The sequence below is a fragment of the Oryzias latipes genome, chromosome 1 (genome assembly GCF_053564925.1).
Source record: "Oryzias latipes strain Hd-rR chromosome 1, Olatipes_Hd-rR_3.1".
In the NCBI taxonomy this organism is placed as follows: Eukaryota; Metazoa; Chordata; class Actinopteri; order Beloniformes; family Adrianichthyidae; genus Oryzias; species Oryzias latipes.
This window is the reverse complement of record NC_136237.1, coordinates 30,821,461-30,847,501: the sequence shown is the minus strand read 5'-3', so window position 1 is coordinate 30,847,501 and position 26,041 is coordinate 30,821,461. Positions and strand designations below refer to the sequence as shown.

The window sequence follows — 26,041 nt, the reverse complement described above, 5'->3', positions numbered from 1 at the left end:
TCACAGCAAGATAACTTTATTAGTCAACTCACTCAGAGGTAAAGCGCTACAGTGGGCCCAAGCTTTCCTCGCCGCCAATCCCGTCACTCATCTGTCCTTCGAAAGCTTCATTGGTGAGTTCCGACTCGTATTTGATCAGCCGAAAAAACAGGAAGAAGCCACCAGACGATTACTGAGGCTCAACCAACGTAATCGATCTGTCAGCGATCACGTGATTGACTTTCGTATTCTAGCGGTAGAAGCAGGCTGGTCTGATCCGGCACTTCGTGGTATCTTCTATCAATCATTAAATGACGCCATCAAGGATCATTTATGCACTCAGCCCGAAGCTCAGTCTTTTGAAGATCTTGTGGCTGCTGCGCTACGCTCTGATACCCGCCTCAGAGAACGTCAACACGAATGTAACTCACAACCCCGCAAGCCGCCATTAGCTAAACCACATGCACCCCCGGGTGATCCAGTTGGTTTTTCCCCGGCCATGTCACGTAGCAGCTCCGAGGAACCCATGCAGATTGGGCACTCAAAACTGTCAGCTGAAGAACGTCAGAAGCGTAGAGACGAAGGTCTTTGTTTCTACTGCGGTGATCCGAATCATAAGGTTTCTCAATGCAGGCTCCGTTTAAACTCCAAGACCCCCCGCTAGACGACAGGCCGCGGGCGGGTCAGACTGCTTTTCCCACGTCCAAGAACTTTTTCTATGTTCCTGTCAAGCTATGTTTCAAGTCCGCTGTCACTGAAATCCATGCTTTAGTTGATTCTGGGGCCGAACAAAGTCTTATTGATTCTGATTTAGTGAAATCACTGTCGCTGCCCGTGGAACCTTTAGAAAACCCAGTTAAAACCACAGGGTTGGGGGGTCAGCACCTCGCTGTTATCACTCACCGCACTAGACCTATTCAGCTCGTTTCCTCTGGCAATCACCACGAGTTTATACAATTCTATGTCACGCATGCTCCTCAAAATCCAGTGGTTTTAGGTTATTCTTGGCTTAAGCTGCACAACCCACGTTTGGACTGGGCCTCTCACCGAGTGGTTACCTGGAGTGCTTTTTGTCTAGCTAATTGCCTTCGTTCAGCTATGCCTACTGTACCTTCCGACGTCAACGTAACTACTGAACTTATTGATCTTTCGTCAGTACCCCCGTGCTATCATGAGTTTAAAACCGTTTTCAGTAAACTCAAGGCTAATTCTTTACCTCCGCACAGACCTTATGACTGTGCCATTGAACTCCTGCCTGGGGCTACTCTACCCAAAGGACATTTATTTAACCTGTCTGGTCCTGAAAAGGCAGCCATGGAGTCATATATCCATGAAGCTCTATCCTCCGGTCACATTCGACCCTCCTCGTCCCCGGTGGGTGCTGGGTTCTTTTTCGTCTCTAAGAAGGACAAAACGCTACGACCCTGCATCGATTACCGGGAACTTAATCAAATTACTGTTAAGGACAAATACTCTCTTCCACTTATCAGCTCCGTGTTCGATTCAGTGCAGGGGGCCCGCATATTTACCAAACTCGACCTACGTAATGCCTATCATTTAGTCCGCATTAAAGAAGGCGACGAGTGGAAGACCGCATTCAATACGCCTCTGGGTCATTATGAATACCTCGTCATGCCTTTCGGTCTTACCAACGCCCCTGCAGTATTCCAGAGACTTGTTAATGATATCCTCCGGGACTTCATTAATCGTTTTGTTTTCGTCTATCTCGATGACATCTTGATATTCTCACCTGATCCCGTGCAGCATGAAAACCATGTCCGTTTGGTTCTCTCCAGATTGCTCGAGAACCAACTTTTTGTTAAAGCGGAGAAATGCCAGTTCCATGCTTCCTCTGTCCAGTTCCTCGGCTATATTCTTGAGGCTGGCAGCATACGTCCTGATCCCGCTAAAATAGAAGCCGTCACTCAGTGGGAACCACCGGAGTCACGTAAAAAGCTGCAGCAGTTTCTGGGGTTTGCTAATTTTTATCGGCGGTTCATACGCAACTACAGCAGTATTGCTTCACCCCTCACTCAGTTAACTTCCATCTCCAAACCTTTTATTTGGAACCCAGTGGCACAGGCTGCTTTTGACAAACTCAAGTCATTGTTTATTTCGGCTCCTATTCTCATCCAACCTGACCCGAATAGACAGTTTGTGGTCGAAGTTGACGCCTCCGATACTGGGGTTGGCGCTGTTCTCTCCCAACGTGAAGCATCCTCTGGCAAACTCAAACCGTGTGCTTTCTTTTCTAAGAAGCTTTCACCTGCAGAGCGAAATTATGACGTGGGTAACCGAGAGTTGCTTGCCATCAAGTTGGCTTTGGAAGAGTGGCGGCACTGGCTGGAGGGGGCAAAACAACCATTCATAGTTTGGACTGACCATAAAAATCTGGAATATTTAAGATCCGCAAAAAGACTGAATTCTCGCCAAGCCAGGTGGTGTTTATTTTTTGATCGCTTCGACTTCACCATTACTTACAGGCCAGGCAGTAGAAATGTCAAACCTGACGCCCTTTCCAGGAAATTCAGCACTGACGGACCTAATGATACTGCTTCCATCATCCCTGCCACTTGCATCGTGGGAAGTCTGACCTGGGATATTGAGAACCGGGTCATTAATGCCCAAGGTGAGGAACCCGACCATGATCCCTGTCCTAACGGCATCCTTTACGTTCCCACCTCTCTCAGGTCAGACGTGCTAGTTTGGGGCCACAATTCCCGTATAGCCTGTCATGGAGGCATCTACCGCACCCTCAATCTCATCAGGAAGAGGTTCTTCTGGCCGAATATGGAGAAGGATGTGCGTGAGTACGTTGCCGCCTGCGCTACTTGCGCACGGTCCAAATCTTCCAACTCTCCGCCTTCAGGACTGTTGCGGCCCCTGCCTACGCCGCACAGACCATGGTCTCACATCGCCATTGATTTTGTTACGGGTTTACCCCCTTCCCAAGGTCATTCAGTTATACTCACTGTTGTTGACCGTTTCTCCAAGGCTGCTCAGTTCATTCCACTGCCCCAACTACCTACCGCCACCAGTACTGCTGATATCTTAGTCCAACATGTCTTTCGATTTCATGGGATCCCTAGCGATATCGTTTCCGACAGGGGTCCACAGTTTGTTTCCCAAGTTTGGAAGGCCTTCTGTTCCGCTCTGGGTGCCACCACCAGTCTATCCTCCGGGTACCATCCCCAAACCAACGGGCAAGCGGAACGGGCCAATCAGGAGCTGGAAGCATCCCTTCGCTGTCTGGCTGCCCAAAACCCAACTGACTGGGCGAAGTTTCTTGTATGGATTGAATACGCCCATAATTCCCATATCTCCTCTGCCACAGGGGTCTCACCGTTTGAAGCCTCGCTCGGATATTCTCCTCCATTGTTTCCTTCTCAGGAACTGGATCTGGCGGTTCCGTCGATCCAACACCATTTACAGCGTTGCCAGCGGGTGTGGAACCAGACCAGAGAAGCCCTGCTCCGAACCAATGAACGAAACTGCAGATCAGCCAATCGTCGCAGGGTGGTGGGACCCGCTTATCAGGTCGGTCAAAAGGTGTGGCTGTCTGCCAAGAACATCCCTTTGCAGTCCACTTCCAGGAAGTTGGCTCCCCGCTTTATTGGCCCCTACATTATTGAAAAAATCATCAACCCTGCCTGCGTTCGCCTCAAGTTGCCGGCAGCCCTTAAGGTACACCCGTCATTCCACGTCTCACAAATTAAGCCCTTTGTCGATAGTCCCTTGTGCCCGCCTTCCGTCTCCCCTCCGCCCGCCCGTATCATTGACGGCGCTCCGGCTTTCACGGTCTCCAAGATTTTGGACGTTCGCCGCCGTGGCCGTGGCTTCCAGTATTTGGTGGACTGGGAAGGGTACGGGCCTGAGGAACGCTCGTGGGTCTCCCGTTCTCTCATCCTCGACCCTTCCCTCATCACTGCCTTCTTCCGTGCCCACCCGGATCGGCGTCCGGGACCGCCTGGAGGCGGTCGTTGACGGGGGGGTACTGTCATGGTGCCTGCCGGTCTCCTCCCCCTTCCAGCCCTGCTCTGCTCCTGACTCCAGCTGTGACCAATCAACTCATCAACTCACCTGCTTCTTAAGGAGACCCAACTCCAAGAGTCTTCGCCAGTTCGTTAACCCTGATGGTGCCTAGTCATTCAGTGCTCCACGTCTGGCTCCCTTGTCTAGAACCACGCTAACCTCTTTTGTCTTGTGCCTCAGGTTTTGTCATGCCACGATTGTCACCTGGAACCTACACCACCTTGAGCTGCAGCTACCTCCCAGACGCCGACACTCTTCGGCCACAGCACGCACTGGTTCCGGCTACACTGGTCCTCCAGCCTTGCCACTCACAAGAACTCCAGCAACACCCCTCCTCAAGACCTTCAGTCACACCACTCTCAAGATCTCCAGTAGCGCTGCAGCTGCACCTCTGTCAGCAAGAGCTACAGCTCGCTCGGGCTTCTCCACCACGCTCAAAGCCACGCCTTCTAGTCTCGACCTAGCCACGCTCCTCCAAGCCTTCGCCATATTCAGTGACATTAAATTACATTTATCCACTTACCTGTCTCCTCGTACTGGGTTCCAGCATCTGGGTCCGTCTCGTGTTCTGACCATGACAGAAATATCAGAAATGCATTTTTAAGCTTAATTTTCTTTGTACCGTATTTTCCGGACTATAAGTCGCACCGGAGCATAAGTCGCACCAGCCCAAAAATGCATTATAAAGTAGAAAAAAACACAGATAAGTCGCACTGGACCATAAGTCGCATTTTGACGGGAAATTTATTTGACAAAATCTGAGACCAAGATATAATAACTTGCACAAACTCATATGACACAATCATAGCAGACTGTTTATCTCATAATTTCACAGTAATTCTTTCTCAAACTTATTTATTTATTCCTTTCATGAAGCATCATTGACCAATTAATACTCTGTTTTCATCCTGTATTTGTAGAAACAGTTGTCATTTTTATTGCATTTCTGAATCTATAAAATCATTGGAAAATAGAATATGATATTTTTAGCCTTCAAGATCTTACTGTAAAAAAAGGTGTTGCTGATTCTCTGAGTCACTTAACATACTCTTAACACGTAACATACCTCATACATCAAATTGACCCAGGAACATCATCTCTGTTCCTCACAAATGAACATAACAGGAGGGTTAACAATGTATTTATTTCAATTTAGTTCTAATATAAGTCGCTGCGGAGTATAAGTCACACCCCTTGCCAAACTATGAAAAAAAGGGCGACTTATAGTCCGTAAAATACTGTATATGTCCTCCATTGTCTTTAAGTTAAGAAATGTGTTGTTCAGCGAGCTTGGATATACCTTCACCCACACATTTTCCAGTATTTGTCATGCCACAGAGATACAAAAACACTCTTTAATAATCCACCAACAAAGATTTATTTCCAAACTGCACTTTCACATTCACCCATTCATACTTTAAACACAAGAAAACTTTTTTTTAACTGATAAACTTAGCTTGTTTCATTTGGAAACATGATTTGACAGAAGTAACCTACCTAAGCTGTGAGCCGACACTGAGCCCGTTTGACCGGGCTGCTGCTGAACCTTAGTCCGTATGATCCTGCAGAAGGAGAGAGGAGATATTAGTGTGTGTGAAGTGGCTTGTGTGAGAGACTCTGAGTGACAGAGAGAACACGACCGTCGTGGGAGCAAAGCTGAGCGTGTGCGTATGTGTGTTGTGTAAAGTGGCTGAGGCTGGCTGACATGGCAGAGGGGCCTCACACTTCCTGCTTGGCTGCTCATGCAAGTCTTCTCTTCCTCTTTCCTTTCTTCTCCTTTCCTCCCCTTTTCCTCTCCTCTCATTTCCTTTCCTGAATTTTCCTTTCTCCACTTTCCTTTTGTGTTTGTTTCTTTCCTCACCCCCCCTCACTCTTTCATTCCCTTTTCTCCACTTCTTTGGCTCAATCCTTCTCTCTCTTATTTCACTGTCCCTCCCTCTTTCACTACCTCTGTGCTCAGGGGAAAGGATTGTCATTGTACCATCATGTTGAACCACTGAGCTGCAGCCACTTCATGCATATGGAGACTATCACCTCTTTGCAAATCTCCTTTACACTTCCATACTAACACAAATGTAAAAACACTGATAGACTGCTGTCTACATTCAGTACCAGTTGCAACAGACTGATACCCAAACGTGTCTGCAGGTTGCACACTGTGGTACCTGTTGATGGAGCTGACGCTGGGGACGCTGTCGTTGTCACAGACTCTCTCGGCAAGGAGTCTATCCCGAATCTCCCAGGCAAACATGGTGGGGTTTTGGCGTTTGTAATCGGCAATCTTGTCGACCACTTTGGGTGTAGCAACCTTTGGTTTTGAGCCCCCGATCACACCGGGCCGGATGCTGCCCGTCTCATAGTACCTGCCAGCCACAGCAAAGGAGTTACTCAAACTACTATTAGACAGAGACACAAAAGCCTTATAGGAAACAAAAAAAGGAAATTAACATTTTCGGATGTCAACATTTCTTAAATTGTATTAACAATTATCTTTGCATGTCAATCAAGAATTTTTAGCGTTAAATTCATAACATGAGGGAAGTATCACTTAAAACCTTTCATATCACTAAGCAGTGAGTAACTGATTCTGTTAAAAACAAGTAATTAAGTAGACTGCTTTACCTCTCATGTTATTTCAACTGATTTATTTAATAAATCTGACATTTTCAATACACCTGCTGTAGTCCCTTTCATTGACTACCTTAAAAAGGTTCACACCCCATTCTCTTTTTGACACCATCATTAATGGTAATGGTGTTGGGACTCCCTGTCTCTGCTTCAGGCTTATTTCCAAGTTTATTTTTAACCACAGCCCCACCTTCGGATCCCAAATTTAAACCTACCACAGATTTAAGTTCGTCAAAAGACCACAGGAGGCAGGTTTTAGAAGGGGGAACCAATTCCCATTGACGTCTACGCCAATTCTGATGTTCCAAAATAAGTATCTGTATTCAAAAAAATTGTCAAATATAGGGAGGTGATTTTTCTTATGTGTTGCTTTCAGAGATGTAAAATCTGCAATATTATATGTAGTTTTGTTTTTGGCAAATCGGTGGTCCCATAGGGCCTCCGTTTCTTCCACTTGCCCATTTTAAGAACATTGTTGAAGTGAGGAGCAGAGTAAACTCTGGTCTATGTGCCTATCCCTAGTCAGGTGTAATTTTTGCCATGCATAATCCTAAAGAAGATGTTGGAGATTTACAGTCCAGTCAGTGTGTACATGGCGATGATTTCACCAAAGTTTAAAAGCACATTTACTGACTAAACCCAACCATTCCTAATGTAACTATCATTACCTGAAATGTAAAAGGGAAAGAAAGTAATGTATCGGTGAGACTTTCTATGGAGCTCCAGGACAGAGAAACATCGGAATTAGATTTCTCCAAAACACACTGTACTTGCAGCATGAAGTCACTAATGATATTTTCAAAGAATTAATTCTGTGTGCTGAAATTTTTTTAAACAAAAAACTTGAGATGAGCAGAGCTTTCTTTATCAAAATAAACTTTTGAACACTTTGAGTTTACTCCATGCTGGATAATTGAAAACTTCTGCAGTAAAGGATTTGGATAAGAGGAGCAGAACAAAGAAGCAACTGTACATCTTCTTTTATTTTCTTCATGCTAACATTGTTCCACTTCTCATCTCAGTTTCTATCCTTTTGAATTTTGGAGAAAAGATATGACCTCCAAGATAGGTTTTCAGTTTACCAAAAAACTATGCATTTAATGTAGTTGTAAGCACATTTGTGTAACTGCATAGTTAATTAAGACTATTTGCATGCGATCATATTCTGGAATGAGACTTAATCAGTTTATTAACTCAAAAACAACAACATTTTTTTTCCTATTAATCAATGTAGTAGTTTGAGTAGCTGGTCAGCTGTTGCATTCAACTAAAGCTTTTTCATAGATGTACCCACTTATTACTACTCTTAGCACAGTATTTGTCAAATGTTAATTATTAAACAGCAGCTTCTCAAACTGACACTGATGCATTTTTGTGTTTTAGTGTTGTGTTTGAATAATAATGTAACCATTTCAGCTTATTTCTTTGCATTAACCTCAAGTTCTGAGCTATTGTTTCAGCTGCACATGTAGGGCCCCAGTTAAGCTGCACTACTGTGGAAATATAACCTAAAATGTGATGTTCATGCATGTGGATGTCAGATCCCAGAGATTAAGACCAATTTCAAAGCTAAAACCTGGCATCTGTACTGGTCAATTATTTTCAAACTAAAGCATTTGATCATCATCAGAAGATTGATCCATAGTTTAATCTGTTGATATTTCTAACAAAGTTTAACTTAATGAGAACTATTGATAAATTATAACTATTTGAAACTTTTTGATGCTTTTGATTCACACGATTTTCAAGGAGTTGTGCCGTGACATCACAACCACATACAGTGCATACAGATGACATAAATCCCTCTCTGCACGTTACATAAAGTTGCTGATATAACTGAAAATAGTGGCTTCAGGTAAATAACTTAACTGTGACCAAACATTTCCTTAACTCTGTCTCGATGTGTCAGAGGCTTTGCTGTGAGATGGAAGGAAGGAGAGGGTTTTTTATAAACACAGACGTAAGCGGAGAGTCATACATTCATGTCCACCATGGCTATTTCATGAATGTATTTGCATGCAGAAGGGGCATGGGGGCAGGGGGTAGGAGGACCACAAGCGCGCCACACAGCTTGTAAGAAAAGGGGGGATGCTGTGTGTGTGTGGATGCAAGCTGTCAGTCAGTCTTAAACCTGCTGCTCACTCTCCACTGTACGGTGGAGTAATCCGTTCCGTGTTGACGTGGGTACCTGTAAATGTGCACCTCCTTGTCTTTCCTCCTCTGTTTGAGGGTGTGCACGGGTGTGTGTGTGTGTGTGTTTAAGCTGTTCACAGCAGGAGTGTGAACACAGCTAAAGGGGAAAAAAACTATCTATTTCCAAATGGAAAACTATTTAAATTATTCACAGCTGAATCGCTGATGAATAAATGTGCGTAGTTATTGATATCCTGCGCAACCCTGAGCCAACAATACACACAGACACACACACAAACACACACAGGGAGGTAGAGTTGCTGTTTTTGTTCTACTGGCACCAAAGAGACAGAGAGAAGAGGATAAAACAACCCTCCCTCCCACCTTCCATCCCTCGATCCCCTGTCCTCCCCCTCACAGTAACGCTTCAGTGAGTTGAACGGCCAGGAAAGGGGAGAAAGAAAGAGATAGAGAGAAAAAGACAGAAAAAGAGAAAGAGAAGGAGAGGCATGGGAGAACAATGAGCAACACATTTTTTGATATAGCTGAGGGTCTCTGTAGCTAATCCTTTGCCCTCTGTCCCCACAAATGGTCTCTCTGTCTTTATTCATTTCTCTCTTTGCCGCTCTCTTCTCCTTTAACACGCCTTTTCCCCGTCTGATTGTGCTCCTTGTTCCTTTTTTCCACTCTCCATCACAGGAATTTATAAATATATATGTGTTCTTTCTTTTCCAGGAGTCCGGACATTCTTTTTCGTGCTAATTCTAAAAGGTGATGAATCTTTTTTCTTTCTTTATGTCCCTTCTTTCTGCAAGATGTAATGTGCAGGGAGTTATTCCCAAAATTTAACTTGGAATAAAAACCCACTGGTGGACAGACAGGTAGAAAAAGCTTAAGGAGAAATGAATATGTTAGTTACGTGGTGAACAGAACAGAAATACGACAAAATACAGTGAAAATGCAAAAGGAGAATTTCGTCAACAGAGAGAATTGAGAAGGAAAATAGGAATGGAGGTATATATTTCTGAAAGTGTAGCTTGTGCAGGAAAGAGAAGCGCACATGAGATATGACTCCAACAGAGTCTGTGTGCCTGAATGGAATCAAAAATGAAAACAAATCTGTGACACCATTAAACCCATTCATAAGAATAAAAGTGTTGCAGTTTAACTAAAATATAAAATCTTACTGAAGTTTAGATGGGTGCCTGTGAAAAAGACTTGCACGAGATTAGAATGCAAAGTTTTTCCTTGCTTAATGTGGGTCCAATAAATAATAACTATGTTTTCTGCTTCTGGTGTTTGATTATACTTACAGCACCATAGTGGAACTGGTCCCTAAAATAATTATTTTGTGGTACAACACCAAATTTGTCGTGGATGTACCTTTAAGTCCCCTCTATCAGAAAAGCATGTAAACCATGAGAAAATCCATACATATAGTATTCTGTAGGTACCTATCAAGTTTAAAGACTGCATTTTGTGCACAAACAGCCCATATTGTTGAGACTCAGGCAAATAAACATTATAATTGAGTGCATGGTCGCCATCTCTACAAATAGTTGCCATATTGGATTTTTCTCAAATTTGGTGATTTTACCACAAAATCCACAATTTGTCTGAAATAGAAACCCAACTACACAACTACTACAATTCCACTACAAAAATAAATAAAAATTTAAGGAAAACAAAGGTGAATACTGAAAAGCATGCAGCATAGTTACAATCTGACTCTTTTGGGATTGAATTTTAAATACATGCATTACTAATTTCTTATGTAAAACACTTCAACAACTCATAATAACTTTTTTTAGTTATTAAGTTTTCCAGCCTGCTCACTGATAAAACAACATACCAACTTTTTCATCATGGTAATCGTAAAATGATGCAAGCATTGCTCTTGGATTTAAACCATTAAAACTGCAATTGTTCCACCAGATCAGTGGCCTTGTGGTAGAGTGTCTGCCCTGAGACTAGAGGGTTGTGAGCTCAAATCCAGGCAGAGTCATAGCAAAGACTCTAAAAATGGGTCCCACTACCTGTAAAGATGGGTGCAAATGACACTGAACATTGAGGGGTTGGACTGGTGGGTTAAACCACCAAATGGTTCCCAAGCACGGTTGTGTCTGAAGGTCACTGCTCTCCCAGGGAATGGAAGAGCAAATTTCACACACAGTGTGTGACAGCTAATGGGATTTTGGGACTGTGAGTCATAATAGGTTAAAGGTCATGGTACGCTGCCCTGTGGGGATCTCTATGGTGGTAAGATGTTTCTGGGCTTTGGATGGATGGATGGATGGATGATCTGATTCATGTACATTGCATTCCTGGATTTTAACTGTTTTTGTAAGTTCCTTTAATGGTAGCACCTTAAAAATTGACAACATGTAAATAAAAAATGGACACTTTAAAAAATACATCAATTATACATTTAAAATGGAAAAGGTTAAGTGTTCGTAAACGTTTTACTTAGATTTTTAGATTTCATTTTTTTACCTGCCCAGTATTTTGCTGACACATCCATGGCTGACCCTCAGTTGGCGTGAGATGTCACAGGGCCGAACCCCCTGATGGGCGAGTTCTACTATTCGCTGTCGGACTACATCTGGGAGGGGCCTGCCATTTACAAACACTCCCCCGAGCTGGTTCACTCCACCATGTCCTGCAACAAAACAAATAGAACCTCAAATGAGCAATACAGGGAACATTCGAAGATGTTACAGTTTATTCTATTAATATATCTGAAAGAATTATAAAGAGAAGAAACATTGAATAAAAAGGTTACTGAAAAAAGTAAATTTGGTCCAAAAAAACAACCTCTTTTTCACTGCACTTTTTAGTTTGAAAAAGCCAAAGAAGAAAACCAAGTAAGAGAAATAAATTAGTAATGATCTCTCCAGGACAAAGTTGAATTGATTTAAGGATTTTTAAATCTTATTAAAAGACTTTTCCAGGTTTGGTTTGCTTCAGAATCAAAGAAGCTCATGGATTTTAACATCAGAGTTTTCAGGAGTGCCTTTTTTTCCCAGTTATAAATAAAACACTGTAATCCAACCTGATCAACTAATGTAGGTCTCCAAAGGACTCATGGCTTTGTGGATTGTTCTGAACTTTTTATGCAATAAACCCACAGCTGTTAGCTCATACATGCAGTAGATTTATTATCTCAAATGCATCTCATCACCCTCTTCCTTCTCATTTATCTTGCTCAGCATAATACCACAATTTGGGCCGCTCCAACGAGCAAACTTTGAGCTTTTTCACCAGGGGCAGGCTGAGCAAAGATTTTGAGCAAATGAAGGGATTTCAATTAATTATTGACAACGGCCTGCCCCATACTGAAGGATACACTAATATTCCCCCTGAGGGATAAGAGGATGAAAGTATAGCAGGATGTAGATTTAAAAAAAGACTGGTATACACAAGAGCAGAACAAAGAGATACAGAGATCCCAGCATAATTGAATAACCTTCCGGAAACAGGGTTTTTAGGCACTGTTTTTGATCATTCTGTTTCAACCAAAATATAGAGAACACCACAACGGTCTATTAGGGAGCTGCAAGAGATTTATTGATTTTGACTGACAGATTTAAGCAGAAAAAGACAAGGACAACACAGGTGTAATGTAGAGATAATGGGAGTTTTGCAAATGCATTCAGCTGGTTTCCAATTCAAAGTATATCGCATATTGGCATATTCTGCCTGCAATAAAATTAGAAAACGTTTGCATGGGAAGGATACAACTGAGCAGAGTTGTTTGATTTAAGACTAATAGAGACGCCAAAAAACAAGTCCTCTCCCTTGTGTATGTTACTGTATATATGTGAATCTCACCAAAGGCGAAGTGTAAATCAACTAGAATTTCTCTGCCGTTTAATCCACTGGCTTTTGTATTAACATAGTGATTACGTCTTTAGGGGAAACGCACACTCTCTCACATACACACTAATCCTTGCTGTGGGGGTAATAGATTTTAAACACATAACCCCAGCAGGGACACTGTCGAAAACACCAAGCTGTCAGCTGAACTAGCCTCCCCTATCCCGGTCCTTTTTTTTTTTTTTGTCTGATTAACATAAGTTAAAGAAACTATCACCAAAAGCACATCCGCTTTCTTTGGCTCCCACAAAGAAAGCTGATCAGCACAAGACTGACAAATAAAGAAATTCAAAATCTGGAGAATGACATTTCTCAGAAGCTAATGGGGATGGTCACTCTCTCTTTTTTTACATTTTATTTCTAGATGGAAGGATCCTCATTATGCAGATGCCAGCTGTGGACAGCACCGTTGAGGAAATGCAATTACTATTTACAAAAGACAGCAATCTATAGGTAGAATAATCCTCATGCATCACCCCAGATTTAGCTGCCACGAGAAAAAGCCAAGAGAGAAAACAGCATGAAATTTAACAAGCAGCTTGAGCTTCTAAAACAATATGAACTGATGAGCTGTGTCATGAAGTTTCAGTGTCCGGAGTTAAATTAGCGATCCAGTAAAAACAAGACAATCGTACTTAGTAGCTCAAATATCTTCTTTTTCCGGCTTAGGTGACATATTTAATTGACCACTTTTGCAGGTCAAGAAGAACTAATTTATAACACAAGGTCAGATCTCTGCATCTTGATGAGATGTCTGCATTGTTACAGAACTGTTGTTTGGTTCATGAAAAAACTAAGAAGTTTAAAAGCCTTTGGGGAAAAAGTCGAATGCAGAAAGAGAGCATGGTAGCCCTGGGATGCAAGTTAAGGTGTTCCAAAAGTTACTACGTCTTTTCTGACTTTGTCATTTAAAAAAAATGAAGAGATTTTACCGACATATTTTTGGCAAAATGATGCCCATTTTAAGGTGTCTCTGTATGTTTTTTCATATCTGTGGAACTTGCAATGCATTTATATCATCTGCTATACTTCTCTGCAGATGAAGAGGTTAATTCCTGCAAAGTGTTGGGTTTGCACAGACATGTTTAAAGTATCCAGACAGAAAATAAGAGTCAGACAGCCTGCACGGAGAATGCTGATAATCTAGGCAACCTTAAATGGCACTGCTGAAAAATGTGGACTGTCCGTCTTTTGGATAAAGTACTGTAGACTCATTTTCATTAAAATGTGCTGAGGTCAAAGAGTTTTTTTGTTGAAAACGGCACACATGAAAACTCCTAAAATCCCAAATAACCCACCAATTTCATCTATCCTTAAAGCCTTGGTTCAACAGAGTTACTGAGACTTATGAATTTCAACTTCAAACTAATCACATTTGTTTCAAGAATAAGGCAAAAAGCAGTAAAATCAAGGGGATGCTTGCAGCACTTCTACCCATAACTCCATGGGGCACCTTTGAATCCCACTGTTTCTGTAATAAAGAAACAATCCACTTATTTACCATGGCGAATTCCTGTGACTTTACAGGAAATCATATTCAAATCGCTATACCCGTCCCATTGAGTGTGTGCAGAGACAACACTGGAAAGTCCGCTGACCTACATGGACGAATTCAGGTCTTTTTTTGCACTTTCTGTGAAAGCTTTGTACGGCTGTGTGAGGGCATTATTCCTCTTCCCTCCTCTCCTTATTCCGTATTATTATTTCTTTTAAACTCTCGCTGAATAAGAGCACATTTTCTGTTCGGTCATTTATAGAAGCCCACTGTGCTGTGGCCTCCTCGCCACAGGTATCTAGAGAGAAGAGCCCCGCCATCATCCTCCTCCTCCCACCCACCCCCTCGCCCAACCATTCTCCCTCATTCTCTGATAAGAGTAAATGAAATGGTTCCTTTCACCCCTCCTATCTGGGCCAGGGCATGAAATACGCCTTGCTTTGTGAAGAGATGGTGAGGAATAACTTGTGACCTACAAAAACCTCCAGATAACTATTTATTCACTTATCTGTGTATTTACTGTTGGCGTTCAGCGTTCAGACTCTCACCATTCTTTGGGATAAGGGACGGGGATTATATGTTTGAAATTTATTTTCCAAGCTTATAAATAATGATAGGGCCAGAAAATGTATACATTCCATAAAGGCATTTGTTTATCAGCAACTATAGCTTGAATCTCTGAGTAAGTCATACAAGGGCTCATTTTAAAGGCCATGTTTCAGACAGCACTGAAAGGTTCCAACATGAAGAGAGTTCACATTTCTAGAGAGCAAAAAGGAAATCTAAATATAACGTTTAAGGAAAAATGCAGTCGTCCCTTTGGGATGGATGAGTTTGCCCCGCTGACCAAACAAATTAACCACCGGTTCCCAAAAATTCAATCAAGCTGCTCTGGAGGTGTTGTTGCAAATTAGGCACATAGATGTGCCAAATTACAGGTCTGGGCTTTTTAAGGCCTCCAAAACTGCATCCAGACTCTCTTGGGGGAGAAGCGAGTTGGCAGGAGCAGCAGCTTCATTTTCCTGCTGAATCAGAGAGGGACAGACACAGACAGGGGGCCAGCGATCATTATGCATCCCTGTTGGATTTTATTTATTTACCCTTTATAGAAGCTGACTTTGGGAGCCCAGTACCTCCTTAAACGTTTGATTGATTCACTGTTTCCGTGAGGACAGAATACCAAGATAAAGTAGAATACATTGGGGTGCCCCCATCCAGAAAATAGGGTCCATTAGGCTCTCTGTCTCTCTTCCTGTTGCATTCCGAAGCCCACCACCCCCACCCCCACATCCCACGCCGCTTTTCTATGTCCACCCTCCCTGTCTCGAATCTCTCATCTGCCTCGTCACGGCCTGACGATTCAAAAATATAGTAAAAAGAAGAACAAAAAACGCCACCGTTCCTGATCTGGATTTGAGCTATTTTCACCGTCTTGGAATAATAAAAAAAGAAATAAATAAATACAAGAAAAAGGGGAACTATAAATTACTTTTGGCTGAAAGCTGTGTGAAAAGTTGTCTTCAAGAATACAAATGAAGCACATTTCCTTGAACAAACAGTGAATAGATAGATAGATGTGCCAGACGTGACGTGACGCTCTTATATATATTTATATTTTTTCTTCTCATTTGTGGGATATAAAATATTTTGAGGAGGGAAGCTTGTTAATAAACAGCGATAAGAAGCTGCAATGCACGTGAGAGGCGGGTGTTATAATTATATAAGCCTGAGCTCACTTTGTAAATTCAAAGAAGGAGCTCTCCGCAGTATTTTCAGCTGATGCGTAAAAACTTGAATGAATTTGATTAAGATGAATACTTTGGGGTCTGAAGCTGTTAAAAAAAAAAGAAAACGAAAAAGTCTGATTCCTACATTTTCTTTAAGGTAAGCCACGGCCTTGCCCACTTACTATTCAGCATACTTGTATTACCATTACAATACCTGCTTATGAAATTCATCTCATTATCATCACAATTACTTGGGATGGATTTTTAAAATATCCCGACTCTAAATTGTTTCTCCTGACAGATCTTTAAAGTTACACATCTGCTCTGAGAATGACGAAAAAAATAATAGCTTTTTAAAATACTATCTTAAAATACTGAGAATGTATAAAATACTTTAGAATAAGTGCGCATTAATTACCGGTTCAGTTTTTTTTTTAAATAAACGTTTTTGGCCCTAAATGTGATCTTTACGCACATCCAAACTTGCCCAACATTTCCACGCGTCACACTCAATGCATCCACACCTCTCTAACTCTGACATTTTTTAGGGGGTGTAATCGTTTTAAAGCGTCTCCGCGCTTTGACATATATAACTTCAGCTCTGCGGTTACCGTCAGAACCGCGGATGATTGGCTTAGGTGGAACTGCAGGAGAGGGGATACACGATTCGTTCTAGCCTTTTGGTGCGCACACGTTTTGTCTTTTTTTTAATCTTCCAGGATAACAAACACTTCTGCCAGCCACACCACATGGATTCTCTGTGTGACTAAAAGATTGTGCATCCATTACAGTTAATTTAAGCACAAAAACAACAGATTAGACATCAGCCATTTAAAGAATTAATATTTATTTAACTGTCCCCCCTCCCAAATATTGATTAGGAACTTAACTTTTAACTCTAATAATTGTCAGGTAGGTATTTCAGAATTTCCTCCCACTTTGAATATTTTCCTTATACCCCCCTGATGAAATGTATTTCCACAGAAAAACTTTACTCTTTTCACGTAGCAGGGCAATTTCTCGCTTTCTGTAAACAAATCGAAACAGAGGGATGCATTTAGCTTTTCTGATAAAGAAAGAGAAGTGAAAATACAAAGCAGGCTCCGCCATGTCACGACTGAATGCCCATGTTACCCCCCCCTAAAGCCTCCTCTGCGTCCAGCAGCTGCTCTACTGAGGTGTCCTTGAGCAAGACGCACGCACGTGTGCTCTCTGACCTGTAGCCGATGACATTTATCATAAGAACTTCACCTGTGCGTAAAAAGAGCAGCTCCTTACACAAAAAACCTGTACAGCTTTTACTGTTTTACTCAGATTCCGCTTTAGTCATGCTTTGTTTCCCCTATGAGTCCCTCTCTCGTTGTCTGACCCCTGCCCCTCGGCTTGCCTTCAAACACTGGGGGACAGCGAAGCGTCTCTCACAAAAGCAGCAGAGCCAAAACAATGCAGGCCGGCACGCAGACTTTCCATCCCAATTGGAAAGCCACACCAGTTTGTCATCTAATAAGCATCAAATCAAATGAAATATGCATTTACCTTTTATGTGTAACACATAAAAGGAAATATGCGCAAACAAGAAAACCCTAAATGCATATTTTTTATATATTATTTGGGTATTGTTTATTCCATGCAATTTTTTTAGAATGTCAATATAAAAAGCACGTTTTAAAAATTTTGTTTCCCATAAAAAATATGATCTGCATGTTTTTTTAACATAATATAATTGTGTTTTAAAGTGTTAATTGGCTGAAAGAAATAGCCTCCTCTGCGTAAAAATAAATAATAAAACACAACTAAAAAAAACAATAAAAGTTTTATGTTCTTTGTGTGAAGTGTTGGGCATGCGCGTTTTCTCTGCAGACTTAGTGGTTTGCGGATGCATGTGTCATGCAAATGAAGGAAATTAGGAGTTTCTAAACTTACTGTGCATTGCTGCAAACGGGTCGTGCTTACAGTGAATCTCCATCGGTAAAATTGGGCTGAGGGCGTGGGGGGATGCAGTAGAGGGGGTCAAAAAAACAGTCGATTCAACTGGCCACAATAGTTTATACAGAAAGACAGTGAGCTGCAGCCTGTGGGAAGAGCTCCTTTTAAATAGATTTTTTAAATTTAAAAATGTGGACTCAGTGAGTCTGTGACCAAAAAAATGAAAAACATATTCAATTTATGAAAATAATTCATGGGAAGGAGGAGAAAGGAGCTCAGAGTTGGGTCCACTTTTCATGGGACAGGACAGCGGGTCTTTTCTGGTGTCTCCTAAACCAGAGGAGGGAAACGACAGCGGCGGCGCTCATTCCTTAAGCACGTCATGCGCCAAAACGTCCAAAATGAAAGTTTTTCACAAGAGAACCCCAGTTTTTTTCTTTAAAAAAACGATAAATAAAACAGCCAGTGCAAGGCAGACAAAGTAGCCTCCCCTCCTTTTTGTCGTTGATCCACTGGCCGTGACCCCTGAACTACACCGATGGAGGTTGACCCAGTCCTCCTAGTCCGTTTAGAAATATATTTTAAAAAACACGCAATAAAAAAGGACAAATAGAAAAAAAGCTTTAGTTACAGATCCATGGTAAGGTACTTCTCACTTGACGTTTCTTCTGATCGAAGCGTCCTTGTTCTTACACTTGGTCATCCCCCATCAATAAAGCGACTGAGAGCGGTTTGGCGCACACATCCTTGAATGTCAGAGCCCAGTATGGGGAAAAAGCAGAAAAAATGTACAGCAAAAAATAAATTAAAAAACGCTTTCTAATTAACACTAAACTGCCGGAGATACTTTCTAAACTGTAAGAACCAAAGGGAGCCCCCCTTTATTTGGTCACAGCATCTACTTCTCCTCCTGAGTTGGACTCCTGCTCGTAGAGAGTTTGGAGATGGTTTTTCTCGCGCTAGAAAAAAAAAGAAAGAAAACAGTCCAGTCCAAATGTGAAAGGTGCTTTTTCTTCCCAGTGAACACCAAAAAGTCAGCTGCGGAAGTGCGCCAAAGCAAGCCTCCCCAGCTATGCAATGAAAAGCTGCCTCCGCGGTGGAGCACGGAGCGTTTCAGGACCTGCTCTCGTGCGGACAGCGCCCGCGCTTCCAACCCCTAGCCCAAGCGCGCCGGCCAGCTGCCCGTCACTCATGCAGGAGGCAGCCAATCATAGGGCGAGAGCGCCCGCTACGTCACCACCAGCCCCAGGTAGATGGGGAGGGGGAAGGCAGAGATTGGTCGAAGGGAATCCCGTGAGCCAATGACGCCTCGCACACATTGTGCGTCCACCAATGAGGAAGATCGGAGCGCCGACGCTTGGCTCTGGGAGTATATAATCATATATTTAATTTCAATTAACCTAGTATAAAAACCCAACGCCTTTATAGGCTTTTGCGCTCAATTTATTCATGTGAATGCTAAATGGATAATTAATTAAGTCTTACTAAAATTAGTCTTAGTTGCAGTAAGCATTTAGAAATGAGGGAATAAAGAAGTCTAAACGCAACTGTACTTCAGTCTCAGACTACTGTTCTAAAAAAAAGCACACACAAAAAATAACAATTTAAAATAATAATAAATGACAAATTTAAATCAAGTTGGTTTAAAGTTATTTTTCGTCAGAAATTGTAGGCCTCTCGGAGGTAAAACTGTTAAATTTTTGCCCTAAATTATTTCTCCATCTCCCTTCTCCCTAAAACCCGTTATTATAAATATTTAGCTTGGAGGGAAATTGAAGAAAAACGCATGAAACATGTATTTCCTCTCATTATCTAATTGACTGCGGATTCGAGCGCATGTGGTTTTTAATGAAATGCAACTTCTGCACTCACACTACAAACTGAGAGAAGGAGGAGGGAGAGGGGGTCAATACATATTTGTCCCACCTGATTTGAGAGAGCCTGTAAAAGCTTTACCTCTGCAATATCGGCCTCACAAATCGCCTAAAGCGTGAGGCGAATTAAAATACGTTATTTCTCTTCCTGAACATCTTTGATGGTTTCAAGTTCATACATCTGAGCATTTACCCAGTTCTTCCTCTACATTCATTTTCATTCTGACAATATTGGCTTGATTTACGCACCAGAAGGCTAAACATCTACATTGAAAACACAGTTCAGGACCTAATTGACTTTTATTTACTATGTCTTTTAAATTTAAGACAATCTTGTGTTTAAATCTGTTTGGAACACTGATTGTGAGGCCTAAATAAACCAAAAGTAACAAAAGAGACCTGCATTTTTTCCTCAAAATGTGACACGGAAAAACTCCAGGGTTATTATTGTATTTTATGTTTTTTGGAGGACTTTTTTGGGTGTAAGTTTTCTAACCACTAGGGGGCGTTCCGCCTTGAACGACACATCTATGCACAAAGAAACACTTACAGAATGCATAGGCTACTCAATTAACCCCCAAAAAATACAAGTCCAAAGGGAAGTCGCCATAATGACAACCATTTGACCCCGGAAACGTGTTCTTCCGCATCAAACTGCGCACTAAATTTGCTTTGACGTGTAATTGATTTCCCGTCTCTGTTCTTTAATCCACTGCCAGTTACAAACAGCCCCTGTAGAATTCTCGTTCATATTTTTGCACCAAGGTAAACAAATTGCAAAACTAAAAATACTTTGATTATGACTTGATTTGATGTTTTTCAATAAAAGATGAAAACGTAAAGAGGAAAATGAGAAAAAGGTGAAGAGACGGAATGTTTCTGAGAGATTTAAGCGTAGAAAACACATGTAAGAAGAAAAACAATAACAGAGAAAATTTTCTTTTCAAAAACAGGATATTGTGTTTTCACTGTATTTTAATTAAATATATTTTTCAAATTAAAAGACAAAATCGACATGTTTTGTATTCTTTCCAGCCAGAGTTGTTGTTGTGACATCCACACTCTTACAGAAACAAACTGCCGCTGTTGTCTCCTCGATTTGCAAATTAAATACATAAGCAATTAAAAAAATCCAAACACGATCAATCATGTATACAAATTGTTGTTGCTTTAGGGTTGGAAATTTGGAGAAAACTTCCATCAGGGTAGGAGGACTTTAATCCGGGGATCCAAATTCATTACCATATTTCATTACCTCTTCAGAGACGGGAATTGGAGGACGGGAGGTGGAGCTGCTCCTGCTGAAGACGGGCAGAGTGTTTGTACTTTTTAAAACATTAGTAAGAATGTTGCGTTGCGATAATCACGCGGAGGCAATTGGAAAGCAGCACTGTTGTTTAGATGCCTCCCTCCCATCTACTTCTTCTGCTCCTCCATCCCACCATCCACCATGACGGCTTTGGCTGTTTTGCTTTTTCCGCCCGAGCCACGAAACGAAAAAGCAATGAAAAATTAATAGCGCATGTTAACTCCAGCGGCTCGTTTATTACACGCCCGCTGACTGTAAACATAATGAGAAACTCCCGTATCTCTTCTTAAGTTTTCATTCGCCTCCAAAATGTCGAAGTCACAACTAATTAATAAAATGTATGGACTCGAGAGGTGGAGCGGCAAGCGCATCCTCAGGCCTCTGACGCAGAGTGTCTGACAGGTGCAACAGCTAAGGGGCCTCATGCCCGTCCCTATCCCTGTGTTAGAAGAAGGAGAGCCTGAGGTCAAGGTGAGAGTCACGTGAGGCCTTCCTGCCCTCCCCTCTTTCACCTCATAAATCTTTTACTGCTTGAAACTGCGCAAGCATCACCTGCTTAAGAGACAACACTCAAACACTCAAACTCTGATATTTCCCGAGAAACCTGTATGGGATCAAAGTTAGTGCTGTTTTATGGATTTAAAGAGTTGTCTATTTCAATATATATATATATATATATATATATATATATATATATATATATATATATATATATATATATATATATATATATATATATATATATATATATATATATATATATATATATATATATATATATATGAAATAGACAACTCTTTATACCCATAAGATTCATAACATTTTTCTCAGTGAGTCGGAGAATGGAACCCACAGATTATATAAAATCGGGTCGCTTTTACGCACGGCAGTCCTGCGCGTCGACAGCAGCGTCGACCCGATTGGATGGGTGGGTGCTTCTCTTTTGTATCCCAGACACGTTTCCAGCCAAATCAAATGGAGAGGCTGTAGTTTCAGGGCCTGGGCCCCCAAGACCTTACAGGAAGAGGAGGACCTCCTTAAAATTTCTGATTTCCTCAGTGGTTAAAACGCTATTATCAAATCTTCCCAAATCCCGTTGGTTTTCCTTTTTTTTAATCAGGTAAGGCCACCTCCAAAAAAAAAAAAGAAAAAAGTCGTTATTTTGTCCTGAAGTCCTCTGACGATAATACCTTTTCTGTCATGAAATGAAAACTTGGCGTCATACATGTGTATCTTACTTAAAATTATCTTACCTAATCAATGGTGCGGGCATGTAAATAGAGTTCCAATCTGTCTTTGACATCTCAGTAAATTTTGTCATGACAAAACAATTTTTGGTCCACATTTCTTTGCTTTTGTTTTTTAAGAGTACTACATTTCCCATTCAAAGTGGCCGATCACCTGCCCGCAGTTTCTTAATGACGAAAGACGTTTTCATCAATGCAGAAACAGCATGCAGCAACATGAAATGATGTGAAATCCATTGGGTGCCATAACAAGGTCGATGGCCTGATCTGCCGCTGTACCATATCCTGCTGTTTTATGAATAGGATATGGAAGATTAACCTGTTGAATAGGGATTGAGCCCAGCTCACTTTTTAGCTGCAACCTCGACTGATCCACAACAAAACCGACAAGACCCGGAAATGTACGTGGCATTTCTCTTATTTTTTAATAGTTATACTTAAACTAAGTTCAGGCGACAACAACAACTTACAAAAGTTAAAACTTTAAGGCATGATCAACTTTTAAAATTCCGTTTTACAGTGAAATAAACTACATTTTAAACGCTTACAAACTTTTTGGAAGTTTTTTCAAACTCCAGCATCGTTTTCTGAATTTTACAAGCCTTTTCAAAAACAAACTAACACAAAAAATCTAAAGTTTTAAGACGCTTAAACAACAAAATCACTTGTAAATTTTGAAGTTAAGTGTGGAAAAAAGATGAAAGGAAAAACTTTTATCAACAAAAAATCACGCAGCAACTTGTGGAATTAGAAGTTACACTAAGTGGGACCCTACCTGCTCTCCCCAGACGCAGTGCCGGACTCTTGCCCCCCTGGTCCATGCTACCCGGTTAGAAGAGGGGGAGGCGATGGAGGGGCAAAAAAGGAAAAGAACAAAAACTTTTCCCCTGCCCCCCTTTTCTTCACTTCTATCTCTGTCACTTTCCCCTCTCCTTTTTTTTCTCGTCCTACAGTACTTTGGAGGCGACTTGTAGGTTGAAATAATTCGACCCTTCCGCTTCCTATTGCACTCCCTGCAAGTGCTCAGTCAGCTGCAACTAAACGCTTTAGGCGGAAAAAAAGGTTTGGGGGGGAAGCGTGAAATGATCACGCCGCGTAAAAGAGCTGCGCTCTCAATGTGCGCTCATGTCCCGCGTCTGCACGAGCTCTCACACATGGATGCAGAGCGCATGCACGTCTCTACACGCGTTTCTGTGCACGCGCCGGGCCACGCATTCACATTGGGTACAACTCCACCCTTCCCCGCAGGGCCGCGCCCCCCTAAGTCGCATCTGTTACCAAGTTCCACTTTGCTAAACTTTCCCGCCCCAGCTCCACTCTCCTTCTATCTGTCGTTCCGTCTTTTCTGTCAGATTCATTTCTGCAGACGCACACTCCGTTGACTGTAAAGGGGATTGCTCCAGCGGGGGCGCGTGCACGTAACGTAAGAAAATGACTAGAGTGGATTTATGTTCGGTTTCCTGTAGGACACTTAAACAGAGTTTCTCCAGACTTTCAAGCTTCCTTGCCAGTGAACACCTGTTACGCGGGCGCACTTTACGCATTACGCGCGAAGTGTGGCGCGTGTGGTGTGCAGGTGCAGCACATCTAACTGAACTGCAGCCTCAGTCTCACTGCTAAGATGGATAACGCAAACGTTCCTGACTGCGTGCATAGACTCTTTACAACACGGATACGCTCTTTAGCCCAGACTGTTTTTGGAAACACTCATGAACGCAAAAGCTTCAATTTAACAAAACATTTCCACTCACATTGATTCGTGTCTTCCATTGGTTTTGTCATTGGTAACTTTTTTTTATCAGTTGAAACAGTGGCACGAACCGTGTCTGTGCCTCATTTTACAGTTCCGCTATTACAGTACGTTTTCTGCATAAAATAACTCCAAACAGCGAGAAAAAAGCATGAGGATCTAAACAGGAAGCGTCTTACTTTTTTAAAATATATCCTCCACAAATCAACTAAAAGTTATTTTTTTAAATCATTACCAAATCGATGAAAAATTAACCCTAAAATCACATTTGCTTGCAGTTTTGCGTACAAAACGGTTCCAACATGAGCCCGTTTTCAGCAGAAAAGGCTGCCTTAATTTTTAGAATTTGTTTTAAGAGAATTCAAGCATTTTGAGGCCAAACCAAAAGAAATAAACGTTTTTTTTAAGGACAACAAACTATTTTCTTTTTGCTAAAAACGACCAACTCGTTTCTTTTCTTAAAGAAAAATAGGCATGTTTTTAGAAGAATGAAAAAAATGGATGGGCGTCGCATTTAATTTTCTCCTTAAACAAATAAATACTTAAAACAAGAGAAAAGTTTAAAAACAACAATTAAATTAATCACGAACTGTAAGTAAATATATCAATTATGGAAATGTGTTTTTATTTTCCCTCTCTCAGTAGTTTTTGTCTCCTGACTGGTGCAGACGGCCTCAGGTCTCAAGGTTCACCCTGAGCCTTGAGACAATTGAGTGCAGAACAAAGAGGGAGACAGCGACCCATTTTGCTCCGCTTGTCGTCTCGCGCTGTTACACTACGACCCTGACCTCCAGCTCGCGCCCAAAACAGCTAAAACACCAACAGCCACAAGACAACAAACCAACGACAGCTTTCAACGAGGAATCTTCCAGCGGTTTATCAATTAAAAGCCTTTATTCGAGGGAAAACAATAATTTATGCTGCCCTATGGGTGCTGTGGGAGATTTGTGTGAGCGCATGAGTAAAAGTGTTGGCCTTTTCACATGTGGGCGGAAAAAGTTGATCCATTGAGGGGAACAGTTTTAACACAGCAGCATAATAATCCATGTTTGTTTAACAGTTTACAGTGACCGCAGCAGAAATCCTTTTCTCTTCATGAACCCACGTGGAGCATATTCATATATTTGGGTTGCTTTATAAAAATAGATATTATACTATAATGGAAAATTGGAAAACAGTTTTATTTATTTTACCAAAGAATTTCCATATTTTAGAAATGTTTGTGGAGTTACAAATTAATGTTTTTGCAATAACAAATGTAATGTTTCACATAATATTTATTTTTCATAACATATTTCATTAACTTATAATTACAGGATAAAATACAATCTTTATAAATATATTTCTTGTTGTTTTTTTAATAACTTTTATAACTAAATATTTTTTACTTTCATGTCTCCTTCCAAATCCCTTCAAAGGATTCGCCATAGTTTAGATATTAATCAGCACTTGTTTGTTTATTTATCCCCGTACTAATTAATGTAATCATTATGAAGGCTGTTGGATCGTTGACCCGAACTCTGACCGAGCGGAACCGGAAAGAATTGCATTGATGCGCCAGACAGCAGAAGTGAAGGGGCGATTAGAACAATAAGAAAGCTAGTAAATACAGGAGGAAACGCTTCGTTGCACTTTGGCTTTACGCAGAGCGCCTGACCTGCAGTTTGCATCTTATTTATTTCTTTATTTTAAATAGGGGCTGCATAGGTTTCAGTTACAAGTACTAGAGATTTATAGATTTAAAAAAAGAAAGTCTTTACCTCGTCAGTTTGGTTTAGGTCAGCAGCAGAATGAAGTTGGAAATCTACTTATTCTCCTAAAGGATCCACATAATATTGTGCCTTTATAATTATTACATTACAATGGATTACTGAGGCAGTGAGTTTATTCTTGTGGAGGATTCACTGTAAAACTATCATGTAAATTTGAATACTTATAATTTTAATGTAGTGGTGCACGATTAATTTTTAATGTAAATGTAAGGTAAAACCCTTAAGTCTGCTGTTAAGTCATTTAAGTGTAAAAACATCCTCATTTTCCTTCTTTTGTGATGTAGGAAATGAGA

General features: G+C 41.3%; 1 protein-coding gene across 8 annotated transcripts in view; it reads right to left on the bottom strand.

Annotated features, from left to right (window-relative positions):
- LOC144981201 (paired box protein Pax-5-like) overlaps positions 1-23,247 on the bottom strand; it is a 62,201-nt gene extending 38,954 nt beyond the window's left edge. For 4 of the 8 annotated variants that reach the window (XM_078953454.1, XM_078953459.1, XM_078953463.1 and 1 more), the window contains exons 1-4: positions 23,002-23,247; positions 11,266-11,431; positions 6,177-6,374; positions 5,509-5,573 (exon numbers count right to left, since the gene is read on the bottom strand). In XM_078953454.1, coding sequence (XP_078809580.1) covers positions 5,509-5,573; positions 6,177-6,374; positions 11,266-11,431; positions 23,002-23,047 — 475 coding nt within the window. In that variant the 5' untranslated portion in view covers positions 23,048-23,247. Of the gene's footprint in view, positions 1-5,508; positions 5,574-6,176; positions 6,375-11,265; positions 11,432-17,793; positions 18,954-23,001 lie in introns of those variants that run through there. The other 4 variants (XM_023956475.2, XM_078953460.1, XM_078953464.1 and 1 more) reach the window with 1 other exon arrangement.
- Between the last annotated feature and the right edge of the window lie 2,794 nt (positions 23,248-26,041).